Consider the following 16,806-nt stretch of genomic DNA (forward strand, 5'->3'; position numbering starts at 1 on the left):
TCCATTCCATCTTCCACGATACTCCATCGTGTTCGCAATGTGTTTGTCTACAGTACTTCCGAGCGAACACACACATTAACCAACCCTGGTTTGGGTGGCCGGGGATTTGGGGGGGGTTTGCACTAGTAGCATAAGTAGCCGCAGTAGGAGCGAACCGAATTTAAAAAAAAAAGCACAAGCAAATTACGCCCCGACCGACGTCAGCGTCTCTCGGTGATGGAGAAATATTTTTATGATTTTGGATAATCGTAAATATAAACAAAGCACACCACAGCAACTCCGAAACGTTCCACGTCCGGAACGGGTTCGCATTGAGTAGCGATCGGTGCAGATTGTATGCTAGCGACGAAATGAAGCAAAACGCTTGCAACAACCCTAACATCAACTTGCTAAGAATTACGGATTTGATTGAAGTCATCAACTCGAATGCCTACAGCAGCACAACATTCAAAAGTCTGCACCACCGTACCGTGTACGAGATTTGCTGCAGAAGGTTCGGTCCAGAGCTTCGGGACGACGAACCACCGGCTCAATTATCCTTGGCAACATTTTCACCGCATGATGCTGCCCTGCCTGGCCAGCCTCTGCCGTAATTATTTAATCACTTTGCCGTATAGAAATTATTTAAAATTAATTAACATTCATTACAGCGTTTAATTAACGGACTGTTTGCGGAGGCCGGGGTTTTGCGGAACAGAGCCGCCTAATGGAGCTGCTGCTCCAGCTTAATGCTTTCTGAGCTTAGCATCAATGCGCACTGTGGCAGGCTGTAGTGGACATAATTCCATTTCTTTTCACTCCCCCCCCCCCCCATCCCTCCCTCCCTCCGCCCCTTGGGAAAAGTGCACCGTAAACTGCAAATGCGTGCGTTTTATCCTTCTTAAGCCGCTTTGCGCTGTCGACAAGCATTAAACCGGGAACCGGGTCGTGTACCGGGTCGTCGGATAGGGAAGATAAACAACGCAACGTACTAGTGGCCACCCTCAAAACATTCACAATGATGATGATGTCGATGATGCTGTCGATGCTAATTTATGAAACATTGCTTATAAATAAGCCACAAATTAGCTCATTATGACATCGCACCGATGCCAATCAATGGGCAGGGAAACGGTTTTGGCACACGACACGCACGGGACGCACGTGTGCACCGGGTTGGTGTGCACCGTATGGCTCTATGTGTGTGGTGGTCAACCGATGCACTTATGCTTATGGCAGAAGGGAGGCACTAACAGTTAACGAGCGTGTTGTTTCATCGGCCCGACGGAAAACCTCCCACAATGCATCGGAAATCGTTCAAAATGGTTGATGCCGCTTCTGATGCGAAGTGCACATTTAATGCATCGTACGGATTAACGAGTCAAGAGTGCTGTGTGTGCGTAGCCATTAAAAGCTATTTCCAGCCTATCCCGGCACTGTGGATGGGATGTTGGGAAACCCCGGTATGGAACCGCTATGATATATGTTATGCACACTGGAAGTTGGAAGTTTGCAGTACAAACCATGTTCAAATCGGTTCAATCAGCATAATGTGGAACAGTCTGTGTGTGTTTGCTAATTTTCATCATAAACTTTTCCGTTTAATGTCCGAGTGTTGATGTGTTTGCTTGCATTCAAGCGGTTGACAAGGTTACTAATGAACAAGGAGTGTACTACGATTTTGGGTTTTGGGGATTTGGATATGATTATGAAATCATATTCTTAAACCACCTTAAACGATTCAAGCAGAAATTGAGTTCTTAGAAAAATAAATAAATACAAAACAAGTTATTCAATTTACTTTAAAAAATATTAATTTTCGTCTTTAATTCGCTTCACATAACAACTCATGATGATATGGAAAATTAGATAGTTATTAACACAACAGTATCATTAAGTTAAAAGACTTGAAGGATAGCTAAGGCGGTCTAAAAATGAAGAACGAGAGAATGTTGTTTATTGTTTTTATAAAGACTTTGAGCTGGGCAGCTTCGTTCACCTCTAAGAACGAGAGAAAAGTGATTTATTCCTCTATTCCTTCCTTTTGAAGGTTGAGAGAAACGAACAAGCACCTGGACAAGATGGATCTTCGTTACACGGCTTGTTTGCTTTAAACAGCATTTTATCTTCCAGCTTAAATTACACAAGCTTGCCAACATTAGAAATCTTATCATTGTTTTGTGACAAAAAATACTTCTTAATTAACTTATTTAAGGTTTTTTTTTGTATAAAAATTAATTTAGTATTAACAAACCATTATCGAGAATACACAGTAAATTGATAGACCTCTTGTTCCTGTGTGAGCTAAATTAACCAATGATCCGGAATGAACCAAACCAAAAAAAAATAATACCATTAAGCGTAATGAATTAACAATTAATTATTCCCTAGAAATTCTCAAAGTAAATTCTTCGCACAACATCATTTCGTCTGTTCAGTTCGTCACTTAAAAACATCTCCCTTTACAATGGAAATGCTTGTTCTTCAATGTTGACAAGCTTACAAGTTAATTATCATCTCACAATTGAACCTCACCAACCAGGGATTGTTTGTAAATCCTGCGTTTATCCGAATGCCTGACTACGAATTTCATTCAAAATTAACCACCATAATACCCCGTACCACCTTTTCCTCGCCATTCTCCCGCAAGACCCTTCCCATGGACACAATAAAACGGCCCTAATTTGTTAAACAATCCAAATTACCCTCATTACATCGACGCCTCCTTCAAACGCGAAGTACAGCATGCAAACATGGCCCAAGGATAATGGGGCGCCCCATCCTGGGTTCAGTTCTTCAGATAGGGTGGAAAATAGAGAGAAAGAGAGAGAGAGAGAACTAATGCAAGGAGAAAAAAAAACCTCCTCACAATAGAGACCCTTCCGGGGAGGGCCGTGATTTGTCGACATGGCTCGCGGCTTTCTGCCAATTATTTCGCAAATAATGGAAACGCTTCCTAAACGGTTGTTGTTGTTGTGTGTGTGTGTGTGTGTGTACCAGCTTTTGTTTTTCTGTACTCCATCTTTCATTTTGCTCTCCCGCGTTGGTGAAGTGTAATGTATGGAAAAATGGAAACGAAAACTGAACGCCCCCTCCGGGCGCGAGCAGTGCCAAACAATATGCGGGCAGAGCATTCGAGAGATTTCTTAAAATCACAATCCACGCTTATGGATGTTTCCTTGTTTTGTTTTCCGATCCCTTCGCGTTTTTTGCTTTCCTTTTACAACATTGTTTATGCTGCGTGGAAGAACGCATATTATTTGTGTATGCGTGTGGTGTTGTGGGGCGTTTTATGCTGCGCCATGCATCCCGCGATATGTTTATTCGTCCTTACCCCTCCGTGCACCCGCTTGTTGCCGGAACACGGTACCATGGATTTTGGTGGATTTTAGCCGCCTAATAATAACCGAGCCCACAGCACAAACCGACATAAACTGAGCGTCATAAAAATTTTTGCCTGAAATCTGATATTTTATTTCTGCCACACAGTGGCCCATCCATCTCGACCGAGATGAGATCGCCATGGCAACCGAACAGAACCTTGCATTGAGAGCCTGTGTGTGTGTGTTGGTTTTTTGGAGATTGTTGTTTCTGTTTTTCATACCTCGTGTCGTTCGTCAGTTCCCTTATTTGATCTTATCCTGTACCTTTTTTCCAAAACGATGCAGTGAATGTGCCAGTTTATGCGTTGATGTGTAAGTTCGTGTTCATTTTTTTGTTTTTGTATTTCTTCCCTGCTTTAATTTCATAAAACCAAAAGTATAATTTAGCAAGTAATGTTTAGTTATGCCGCTTATGTGTTCAAATTTAATTAGAAAGAATGTCACATTTTTGTGACATTTTTACACACCACCCGTGCCCTTGGTGACGGGAATTTTGCTCCCAATGCACATCGAACACATCATGTTTAATTTTATCAAACATTTCTATCTATTTTCGCAATGGGTTTCATTTGCAGGAAACGAGTCACTTAATCACACCAATGAAATATCATTCCATCTTTCTTACTAATCGTTGCAGTGTGATCAACGGTTGCATGTGAATGCACCGATCACAGCCCGCTGGAGAAGCACTTACAGTCTTTCCTTCGAAAACAGTTTCAATCAAAATGAATATGTTTAAAATTATGTACAACCCAGTTAAATTTTAATAAACTACTTTACTTCACAGTTTTCGAATAAATTCAACGCCCTACAGTATGCAATCCTCGTAACAATATGACTTTATTTATGTTTCGTCAGCAATTTGTTTGTTAAGTTTTACCGATTTCAAGCAGATTGATGACGATTTAAGCAAATTTAAATTATCAATCCTTTCTTCGTTGAATTCTATGCAATCTATGCAACTCTATTCTTCTGTTTGGGTAATATGCAATTTAATTCATCTTTACCATTTTTAACCTTAAGCATACAAGACCACAGTTAAAATAGCAGCTGTCAATATTGTACCAAACATTCAAATACTCTCCAAAAGCATCTCTCATGAAGACCCTACGGTAGATCACGTAGCAAACCTCAAATCCGAAGTGACTTCAACGGTTCCAATTCTTGCCAAAAGACATCAGTGTTTAAATATTCATATCCACCCGCAGCTGCCATCAAATATTCCCATCTCTTTACGCACAGCATTACATTTCTTGTACTAAGCCCCATTTTTATCACAGAAAACCACAACCACCCGAAAAGCTACCGCGTATAAATACTTTATTAAACGCTTCGCTTGCACAACGTACTCGTCCGGTCCGTTTTCTGAGCCTGTTGCATAAATCATCGCCACCGATTGACTGGCAAAAATCGTATCGGAACTGGGTTGGGAACACCCACATTTAGTGATGGTGGGGGGTTTTGTGACTTCAATTTGTGAGAATCCGGCATGCATGCAGTAAACATGAGTGTAATCGACACAACCAAACAGCATCTGGTGCTTGCGATGTTTTCAGGGCGGTTTATCGTTGGCTTATCTTTGTGCTAGAAAACGCTTCACATCCGTGTTCGACACGGGGCGCTCCAAAGCCTAGCATTACATCTGGTGTCTATCGTTACGTTTGAATCGCTGTAAGCGCTTGCTAAACTGATTCTACAGCCTGCACATGCCACACCGCACGATGAGTTTATTCCTTTCGGCTTAGCTTCTAACCTTTTGCTCCCAACATGCTTTGTCGAAGCGACAAAAGGAAGCGCACGTGTTGTCGTTTACCCCCTGTCTCACGAAAGGGCCAACAAAACTACCGCACAAAACCAAACCTGCGACTCAAGTTTAGAATCGGGAAGTATATATACGATTCGTTCCGTTTTGTCGATGTGTTTTCAAACATTGCCCGATCCTCTTTACGCAATCGAGAGCCAAAAAGGAGAGCGAAGAACATCTTCATATCCGCGAAACATCCAAGCAACCACTCTCCCCTCCAAGCGAACTGACAACATCACCGCACACACTATTATCGACTTTACACGCGCGCAAGTTGTCGCCGTCGTTGTTTGTCGTCAAAACGCTGAACTGATATTTTATTTATTGTCACCGCGCGGCAGTACGTCTGCCCTTTTTTCGTTTTTGTTTGACATCCATTCCCGGGACCATGGGAACCCTTAAGGTTTAAGGCGGGTTCTGCTTGTTTATAGCCCGTATCCCAAAGTAACGCCAGCTTCGTTCACCACCTTTGCCTGGGTTCCATTTTAGGCGCCGGCAATGTGACACGACTTACCGGGCCCGCACCCCCCCTTGGGCCAAATAAAACCCACGCACCGTATCCTTTCTCGTGCGTCTTCGGTACTCGATTGTTTTGCTCTGCCTATCTTACTTGCACGCTGGCAGGCAAACAGCACGGGAGAACCCGTACAGCCGAGCACATAAAACACATCTAATCTGTCTAATGTTATTACGGCGTATTACGTTCTCCTCCCCGGAGGGTACAGTCCCGAACAGTTACACGGAGAATCCTTATTTCTGTTTTCCCCCATGGGTTTTTTTTTGTCTTCTCTGCCCTTCTAGCCTGAAGAGACAGCATCCCTAGTGTTGTTTTGTTTGCTGTTCATAGGCATCATAGGCTCGATTTCTCATTTCATCACGATTCAGGGCAGAGGCCTAATGGAAGGGTGGTGATGTGGTTTGAAGATATTAACATCTTGGTTTGATAAACAAACTCTTCATACGGCTCATTACTCTTCTGTTTTTACGTTCAGTAATGCAGATCAGTCCATCATTTGAGCGTGTAGGTATTTTGAGTGTTTTCAATACGGGTCCCAATACTCTTACATAAAACACCCCACATTCTTAACTTCACTGGTTTCCATATTTCGTTTACAACCTTTTTTTTTGCTTAACACATTTGTTAACTATTTGTAATTCAAAATTATCAAAAAGAGATATTTTCTTTAAAGTTAAATTCTGTTAAATGTGATCGTTTTAGTTGGAGTCTGATTTTGTGCGTAAAGAAAAAAATTCATTTCTTTTTCTCCCAGCTCTTCCTTCATAAGTAGTCAGTTAAATAAGTATTAAAATGCAATTGTATACTTTTAGGCGTTTCCGTACCAAAGACACAAACCATTGTACTTCACAAGTATGGGTAATAATTGGGGAAATTTTGTTCAGTAGAATGGATTTGAAATGAAATTAACAAACCAGTGGAATTATACAGTTTAATTTAGTAATAATTAAATAACAGGAGTTATTTAGGAACCTTATTAGAAATCTTAGAAACACATTTTTTCATTATATTTGCATAAGATAATGTAGGACATATTTTTGCATTGGTTCGAACTTTATTTTTGCAAAGAAAAATGCAATCAATAATTCCCAAATAAACATTATTCGTTTAATTTAAATATCCTTTATTAATAAATTTTGCTTCAACTGGACAAAAGGGAAGCAATTTCTTCTTCATGCTTTTACTATTCTTCATGAAAATGATATGGAATATGATGTTGATTTTACGATGCTGAAATAAGATTTTTCATATTGTAAAAGTTCACTCTAATGTTCATTTTTTCCGTTTTTTCTAGCGCTTACTGAGCAAATTTTCAATAACCATTCATATTTATTTAGTGCCATCAAACATTGATCCTTCGAGAACATTTCCATCGTCACCATCGTTGACTCGTCGCGCACCTTACCAGCCCATTTCCGATTCATTTCCACCCAATCATTCGACGCCCTTTTTGCTCCCTGGCGGATGGTCAATTTTTGATTGCATTTTTACGACCAAAAGTCAGCGAAGGTACCGTGTGTCGAACGGTTTTATAGGATAACCATCTGTGGTTGTAGCCAACCAACTAACACGACCGGACGGTGAGGTCGTTTACGGGCGCACGAAAATGCATTTGGTTTCGCTTTCCAATTCTGTCCACAAGGAGAAGAGAAGGAGCGAAAACTTTACGTTGCAAACCAGCAAACGCTGAGCGAAATGATGAACGGAACGATGTTATTAAAAATCGCTGCACGGTGATTTTATCCCACACCCTATACAGTGCTTCCCGTTTGTACCGCTTGGACGGGGTTCACCCGACGAAACCGAGCGCCCCGTTACGGGTGGCAATTCATTAACTTTTACGAACTTAAAATCCACCGTCCATTTGGGCACGGCTCGCATCTAACGAGCGTCGTATAACGTCCCGTTTTTCACAATTTTCCCTTCATTTTGACAGGATTAACACGGAATCAATTCATTCACCCCTTATGCGGCTCGCAACGATGAGCGGCGGGAACTAGAAGGCCGTCCGTAATCCTCGCCAAAAAACCAATCTACCCGACCCCACTACACGACCATCGAACGTCGAACTGCTTCAAACCATGGTCCAGCAAGCGGAGGTTCGTTCGTTTGGCTTCCGGCTCCCACACTCCACGTGCCATCTGGCGGCGGACCATGTCCTACCGAGGCGAATGCTGCAACTGCTGCTTTTGCTGCTGCTCTACTGCAGCGGGTTTGCCGATGGTAGCTGGTGGCGCATTGCCGACCTATCGCTAGATCCAGCACACTTCCATCGGGACAATCGGAGCTATGAGCTGTGTGGCGATACGACCTTTTTCACCGAAAACCAACGGGACACCTGTTACAACAATCCGGAACTGTTGAAGGTAAGGTGACTTTGGTGACCATTTGTTTCCGCCACGTAGTTAGTACTGCTACAGCGTACCACTTCTTACAGGTGATCGTGCATGCTGCCAACACAGCGAAATATGAGTGCCAATCGTACTTCCAAAACAATCGCTGGAACTGCTCGGCGAAACGCGGTTCCGCCATTTACTACGGGAATTTCGACGACAAGGGTAGGTGTAACACAATGCTAAAATAACATCTGATCTTTAAAGTTATTGGGAGTTATATGGAGTTGCTCCATCAGACATCATAAAACAATTGTAACATATAATCGAACAGGATAGCATGATTCCACCGATCTTGTAGAAATGATTTTTTTCTTTTTGATAGGTTTAGATAAACTTGACAATCATTTATGCTGTATTATATTACTGATCGCAATTTCATCCACTTGCAGGCAACCGTGAGACTGCATACTTAAGCGCAATCAATTCTGCGTCGCTTGCCTGGACGATCACTCGTTTCTGTACGAAGGGTGAACTGACAACGTGCCAGTGTGATCGCATTATACGCAGCAAGCACAGCAACAAATGGACCTGGGGCGGTTGCTCCGAGGATATCAAGTATGGCCTCAAGCAGGCACGCACGTTTACCGACCCGCAGGAGAACCGTACCACGAGCTTTGGGCTGATGAACCTACACAATAATGAAGCAGCACGACGAGTACGTAAGTTTATGTGTCTCATGTGCTTGAGGTAACGATCTGGTTGTTTTTTATTTGATGAACATCCATTTAAATATCGACATTGATCGTTGTAAATATCGCTGACTTAGTTAATAACGACAATGAATTCTTATTGCGTAAAAAAAAAATTTAGAATGTCTTACATTTTTTCTATAAACAAAAATCGATAAGTTCGTATAAATTGTATCTCTTTTTTCTTTGTTTTTGTCAGATATTACGGTCTAGAATGGAGAAAGTGTGCAAATGCCACGGAATGTCCGGATCGTGTACGACGCGTGTCTGCTGGCGACGACTACCCTCCATGAAGCTGATCGCCGACACGCTCGGTTCGATGTTCGATGCAGCGGCACAAGTAAAGGTATCTATTGCACCTTTCGTTCCGTCACACGTAGAGCAATACTACACATTTGCTGATTAATCCTTTCGCTACAGCCAGTTGAAAAGAATAGCATTATTAAGAAGTTGACGCGCATGGATCTCAACTACAAGAGGGTGAACAAGTCCGATTTGGTGTATATTGCGGAATCGCCTAACTACTGCGAGGAAAATGAAAGGTGTGTTGAAACCCCCGTTTCTTTAAATGTGTATTTGTTGATATAAGTATTGTTGAACTTTCTAAGCAGCAAAACGCACCTAGATGCTTATTTTATTCAAGTCGTGTTATTATTTTTAAATATGTTCTTCGTGTTACTCGATATTAGAGAGAATATTAAGGTTTAGTAGTAGTTCAGAAAGCATAAATAAAGGCAATACGTAACTTTGCTTTAAATATGGCAAGCCGAAGTGTGTAGAACTCATCGATTAACACATTCAACGCCAGGTCTCTCATTTGTCAATATTAGCTATTGATCGGAATTTATGATCCTATTCCTCGTTGAATTAACAAATTAATTATTAATTATAGAGATTTTCCTAAACCACGACACATAAAACGTTTCATACAAGAACATAGGTAGCAACAAATACATTTCCATAACAATCAACTGGATTTCCTCTCATGCTGTACGTGTCCTCTCTTCTCCATTAGCTTGGGCATCTTCAGTACACGTGGCCGTTTCTGCAACCGAACATCGTACGGTATCGAAGGATGTCGGCTACTGTGCTGTGGCCGAGGCTACCAGACACGCGTACGCAATGTGGAGGAAAAGTGCAACTGCAAGTTCGTCTGGTGCTGCTCGGTCAAGTGTGACACATGCAGCATGCGCAAGGACGAACACATCTGCAACTAAAAAACAAAACTCCCTGTGCACATCACGGCGCCGTGTTCACATTGCCGAAACGAGCTGCCGCAACACCCTCGCTTCGCTTTGGCAGAGCTAGAATCACCGGGAGAACACGTACGAAGCAGTACGATGTTACGAAGGAAACAAATAATAAGAAATGTGTAACTATTTATTCAAAACATCGAGCCATTTACATCGTCCACATCCAGCGACATCATCGATCATCATCGTCACCATACTCATCGTTCGATTAATTAATTATCTCTTGGATAATGGAACCTAATTAATCCATTGCACAAGATGCTAGTGTGACAACCAGACAGCAGGGGGAGATAAAAAAAAACAACGCGCACATCAAAGATAACTTTTCCCCGATCATGAGTGCATTTCACTCATCCATTCGATGTACGATCACTCTAGGATTCCTAAGTACATTAGTACTGGTGTACATTAGTTACTACACCTGTCGAACCACCATACCGACCAAAAAAAACCATTGGAATCCACCAGAAAAAAATGAAGAATTCGCTTACAAGAGTCTCATGTGTGTGCGCATCCTTTCTTCACCTATCCCCGGCTGGTGTTACAGTGAAAATGGGTAATAGCATACCAGGAGAACGCATTTTGAATTTCTGTGATTTGATTTTAGAAGAGCTTTTTTATTTTATTTAGTAATAAATCGTAGCCAACACACCCATGCACACACCCACACACACACTCGCCAGTAAGGTGTTGAGTGTATTTTTAGCTTATTGTTTCGGTTTACTTTAGTGTAAGAAAGCAGCGTAGTAATAACCATATTCAAACAAAACCCCTCTTATTCTGTTCCCTCTACGATTGGCAACCGATTCGTTCACTGATTTCAATACGGAAACAGCTCCCAAATATTGGTATTATAATAAACTTTTGGAGCACGTTTTTTCAAACATAAAACATAAGCTGTGGCGATAAAAATTACCGTTCTTGTCTCTACTGCCATTCCTCTCTACGTAGCACCACCCACTATCGGTATATGCAAATTGGGAAAAATCGGTGTCTCAACGGTGAATCCACCCCCTGCCATTTTATTAGCGTGTTCAGGTCCGTTTTTGTAAGCTATTTTGTAATGTAATGTAATGTAATGTATGGCCCCAACAACCAACATCAACAGTAAAATGCAAACAACCGCAAAAGAAAACACTCTCAGTATGGAAAATAAAGTAATTGCCCTTTCAAACAAACCAATCTACACTTGAGCTGTGTTTACTTTATGTTGTGCTTTACGTGTAAAATCACTTACTTTCGTCGGTTTTACCATCGTTGCAGTCACCGGGTAAGTTATGTACTGTGTGGTAGGAAAGATTTCAATTATTGAACAAGCAAGGAACATCTTTAATTGCATATGAGCGATAAGTGAGCAAGCGGAACTATAAAAAAAATAGTAAGCTTTATTTATCAACTTTATCAATCTAAATTCCACATTTTCCCCCTTGAGTAAACTCTTTAACAGAAAAAAAAAATATATATTTCATCAGTGCAATCATATTTGCCAAGGCACAATAAAAGAAAATCTCAATTGAAAATGTTATCGTTGAATAACAATTAATACCTTTATTATTTGATGGATAAAGAGCAAACCAAATAAATTACCCAAATAGTTGATGATGATAACATAATAATAGTAAATAAGCATGTGGTGAGTGTACAGTAGATGAGAAAGGATAGGCATAATAATGACTATTTCTTTAAAAACCATGTAATTGAAACAAGAAACAAAAAATGTTTATTCCATTTTTTTTATTATTTGTGATAAGTAGTATTTTACAGGGCTTCCGATGATTTTTTTACCATATCCAACATCGCTTTTCTAGATTTTTTTTGTGTTGTTCTTGCTTCTTCTTCTATTTCATAGCACCCGCATTGTTCGACGACTGTTTTCTTTGCACTACCTTGCAAATAATTGGGTTGAATTTATTTATCTGCTTTCATCGTGATTTTTTTTTATCTATCACACACTTAAACACGCTTAGATGCAGCTGTATACGTCCGTTTTGGTAAAGAAAGTGCATTGGCATTGGTTGCGCTGCTTGTATGCGTTATTTAGTATTTCATTGTTTCTATGTCTCGCATAATGGAGTAATGGTTTAATGCTGTTGTTGTTTGTTTCGGTTCACTTCTATTCTAATTAATCACATAATTCAGCCATCATATTGTTGACGTCAAGTAGGATGAAGATGGATAAAAAGTGGTAAACTGTATGAAATGAAGCGAACGTTGCATTGGTTCTGGTTTTGTAACTATTTTTACATGTTCGTGGATCGCTAATTTTTGTTCCGATTTCTTTTTTGTATTTTTAACTTTTAAATTTGTAACACTGTGCGCGATAAAAATACACAATTGTAGTGTAAATGTTCAAATGACGCTGGATTGGATAAAGATTTTTCCGCACATCACACCACGAATGTTTTTTTTTCTATTTTGTCCTATGTCTTTTTACTCTTGTTTACTGTTCGGTGCATTCTTCTGCAAACGCAACCACATTCATACGTACACACATCCTAATTGACTGTTCTATACAACGCATCCTTGCATTCGAAGTGCATCGATACTCTCCTCTTTTTCTATACAGTAAATCGTCCAAGTTACCATGGCAACGGTGGATGATCGATACACCATATGAAGGTGTATCACACTATCCTTTGTTATCGAACTGCGTCTTCCTTTTTTCAATTTTACTCCATTTCTATTACGAAACGTTTTCATTTTGATTACCTCACATAATTTCTTCACATTTGTATTTTTCTTCCTTCTCTTCCGAACCGTTTTACAGGTAACAAACACACACATACACATGCAACACTGGATACTTCTTACACTATAGAAACAATTACCAGCTTTGTTTTTTGGTTGTCGTAAAATCAGGTCAACGTGCGTAAAAATATTCTTTAATCTTAATCCAATTTTCCCAATTTGCCTAAAATCTGTGTAACAAACATAACCGTTCTACTAGCACTAGGAGCGTCTCGCTAGCACATATTATTCAGATACGTTTCATCACACTGAATGCGTAAATATGTGTCGCTTTAAAAATATGGTAAAACGCATACTCTAAAACAATCGTGCAATCTGCACTTAACCCTCGAAAAGCATGCTCACATACTCCTTTACATCCATTTTATCGAAAGACACCAAACACTACCTACAAAACACACATTTAAAATGTGCACCCACACAATTAAACCGTGTGTTTTAACATTAAATAGTTATTTGATGGTGAGTTTTGTTTCTGTGTTGCGCAATAACTATTAACATTTCATGTGGGGGCATTCGAGATTTCCAAACCAAAAACTCTTTCAAAGTTATAGGGGAACTTTAAAGTTCTGCAAAGTAAGGCATCGGAGTGTGAGTGAATCAGACGGTCATTGGTGGTGGTAAATGGGACATCGGTAAATGGTACTCACTGCAATCAGTATCGCAACTATCAAAAAGGAAAAAAAACTAGGGATTTAATTCCCTTTATATTAGCATTAAAATTCTATCTATTTGCACTCTGGGTTTCGTTTCGTTTTTTCGCTCCTCTAAATTACATGTGCTCTCTTCTAGATATCGTGTGCTTTTATGTACTTTCCAACGTAATTTAGAATCTGTACAAAAACGAAAACAAACAAGGTACATACTCACATACTTAAAGCAAATAATTTACCTATTTAGTCACCTTCCGTCCATAGTTATCTTACACACTTACTTTCCACATTCTCACTTTCATGCACTCATCACTGTCTAACATCATCGTCTAGACGCGCTACACACATTTCACAGATTGCTTCTACAAGGCGCACACTACTTGTGTTGGCTTGTGCGAAAGCTGTTCCTTTACTTAGTTCATTCGTTATGTCAGTTTTTATGTTCTCTATCGGGTTTCAAGTTGTGATTAAACAAAAGATTGAATTCTTCTCTTTTAAATTGTTTCGTCTATTCTATCTATTTTAGTTTGCATATTTTGTTTTACCGCTTGTTATATTTTTGATAGATGCTCGCATCGAAAACAAAAAATGAATCTTAGAATAACAACAATAACTCAAAATAATAACACATCAGACCAAAACAGGTTATTGTAAAATTTAAAATTTTTCTACAAAATAATTTCATAGTACAGAGTTTGGCACATGTAAGAATGGTGGCGTGTTAGTGCAACTGGTTCGATTTGTATGCACATGATTAATTCCGAAACTCGCGTTTATGTACAAAACAAATGCAGATGATAAAGAAACAAAACAAAACTCAGTATTGAAAATATAGTATACAGTCAATAACCGAGTTACGCGTTTCACAACTTACGCGGATTCGGAGATGCGTGATTTTTAACAATTTGACATTTTACGGAGTTTTGTATGCAAAATTCAATTTAAAATTTGTAAATTTCAAATAATCTCAGAAATAAGTTACATTTGATTATAATAAAAAAAATCATAATATTTTATTGCAATTTTTGAAATAAACGTATAAATATCAATTCTGAATGTGAAGTATGCGATAAGTATTCCCTTAATACGACATATAAACGAAGATTTAGAGAAAACACGAGATACGCGGATTTTTCTAGAACGCATTATACGCGTATCTCGGGTAACGATTGTATTGATTTTTCATTCTTGTTTGAAACAACACTACCATTTTTTGTTCCCCGAGATCGATAGGGTTGTTTGTTGTGTGAACTAACGACCAAATGGTGTAAACTTTTCGAATACCAAATCAAACTAAGTATCTCATAAATTATAAAATCTATTCAACAACACTTAACTTGCTGTCCCAATCCAAACACGCTTGTAGATTTTGTTTCTTTTGGTGAATTCGCCTGGGTTCTGGACCCCGAAATGGGATTGTTGTTAAATCTCATCTATACTGCCTATAATGTAGGACCAATCTGAAAATTTATGTATGTGTTCTGTAACGTTAACATCTCAAAGGCCATTCTTTGTCCCTTTTGCTTCGGAATACATCCCATAGCTGTTTTTTTTTCAAACCCTTGTTCTGTTTCGTCATGAGAGATTATATAAATATTTGCGATTGAAGGTTAGAAAAAGAATTAAATTAGCAAACTGGTTCACCAGTTCAAAAGCACATTGAATTTCATCGCTGTGCGACAGTAAGATAGTAACATGCGTTCTTCTTAGTTGAAAAAAGTAAGCGTTGTCTGCAGTACAAGTCACAAGTAATAGGGGAGAGAAAGAGAAGGCGTGGAAAGAGGGAGAGAAAGGCAGAGTAATGAAGAATTTTTAAGACGTTATGAGACGAGGGCAAAGATTTATTTTAGCCTTGATAAGTATGCAGTAAGTTTTGTACAGAGTAGAAAGGTTTTCACTTATTCGTCACGCATTAATAGTTGCTCTGTCATCACTGTATAATTACCATGTATTAAAACAGTAAATAATAAAACCCATGTTTTCAATCACAAGATAGTGTGACAATTTCCATTACTCGAATGATGCCTTAGTCGCAAGCGAGAGAGTAATAACACGGACATAAAGAATCGTTTTAGGAACACTGAGTTCTTCATAGTGAAACACAGAAAATGCGCAACGTGTACTGGACAAGGGAGAGATATTTATATTATTTACGATGATTCCTTCCCCTGGTATACACTTTCAAACATTCGAATTCATCTAAAAGATTTAAGCATGTTTTCTTGCTTTTTGTACTTCAACATTATCTACTTAATCGACTGATCCATGATCTAACCGACTGATCCGTGGTCCAACTTCGCGCAATGGATTTTGATTTCGTTATTTCCGGTATCAGGGTGATCGTATTGATCGTGATGCATACTTGTTTGCTGAAGCTAGCATATAACAAATCATCTCGCAATCGATCACTATCGTAAGTTTTTATTATCATCGCTTACGGGAGAAGATTGGATAAAGCTAACATACAATTTCCGTACAGTTTGATATGTTACGATATTTTTACATTCAAATTATTCCCACTTTCAGCTTCCGTTACTGTTTTTCATCACAACACCAAAACGGTCACTGCGCGCTCCGTAATTCGCAATATCTATCTATCGTTCGTTTTTATTCGTTCTTTGTGATTCTTGAATTTTGTCATTTCTATCGTTTTCCCTTTTCCGGGCAAAATTCATGCACAGCCGAACGCTCTATTATTTCACTATTAAGTTATTTACCGTTCATACAGGAACGCAATAACGAATAGCTTCAATAGTAATGCGTAAAAATCAAGCATTTGTGTTGCATTTGGAGAGATTTCTGCTCAGTTGTTATGACCTGCGGCCCACACTTGCTCTATTTCCAGTGAAATTTGTTAAGTATGATCATCTTCCATGTATTGTTCGGGTACCGGATATAGTTAGATCTTTATCCTTCATGTTAAAGTAAAGGTCTCTCTTCACCATCCATTTTTATTGTTCACAAACTTTATTATCCTTTTTTCCATTCGTTTTTTTCTCTATCTGCTGTTTTCGTTTCCTACCTAAACTTGCATTAAACCTTAGCTACATTTTATCCTAACTTATCATCCCGTTTTATTATCAGTAAATAGCACAATGTTTTTCGTTTTTAACTGCTAAGAGACATTTAAAACAGAGCATTACACAGAGAACATTACTGTCGTTTTTCCCCACCAACCTGCAGCAATCCACTCCTCTTGAATAATGGGGTTACTTTCGTATGGTAAAAAGATTTACATCTACTCGAGTGGTTCCGTTTTTTTTCTTTCTTTCCATTCCATCCGATGATGTTTCCCACCTCGAATTGAAACATGATTTTTATTAGTATAGACTAATGCTGTTATTTAACAAATCCCTCTCTACCTGTTTCCTTTTGCTCTTTGTT

General features: G+C 39.2%; 1 protein-coding gene across 1 annotated transcript; it reads left to right on the top strand.

Moving 5' to 3' along the window:
- Positions 1-7,764: 7,764 nt before the first annotated feature.
- Positions 7,765-9,985, top strand: LOC128715985 (protein Wnt-1-like). Its single transcript, XM_053810906.1, has 6 exons — positions 7,765-8,049; positions 8,121-8,241; positions 8,469-8,734; positions 8,968-9,114; positions 9,189-9,310; positions 9,784-9,985. Exons 1-6 carry the CDS (start codon positions 7,765-7,767, stop codon positions 9,983-9,985), a joined length of 1,143 nt encoding a protein of 380 aa, XP_053666881.1.
- Positions 9,986-16,806: the final 6,821 nt, after the last annotated feature.

The sequence above is a fragment of the Anopheles marshallii genome, chromosome 3, assembly GCF_943734725.1.
Source record: "Anopheles marshallii chromosome 3, idAnoMarsDA_429_01, whole genome shotgun sequence".
Classification (NCBI taxonomy): domain Eukaryota; kingdom Metazoa; phylum Arthropoda; class Insecta; order Diptera; family Culicidae; genus Anopheles; species Anopheles marshallii.

Excerpts from the sequence above, each read along its gene's own strand:
- LOC128715985 (XM_053810906.1), top strand. The coding sequence starts at position 7,765 with ATGGTCCAGCAAGCGGAGGTTCGTTCGTTTGGCTTCCGGCTCCCACAC. Across the intron at positions 8,050-8,120 it reads ACAATCCGGAACTGTTGAAG|GTGATCGTGCATGCTGCCAA; the intron begins GTAAGGTGACTT and ends CACTTCTTACAG. Across the intron at positions 9,311-9,783 it reads TACTGCGAGGAAAATGAAAG|CTTGGGCATCTTCAGTACAC; the intron begins GTGTGTTGAAAC and ends CTTCTCCATTAG.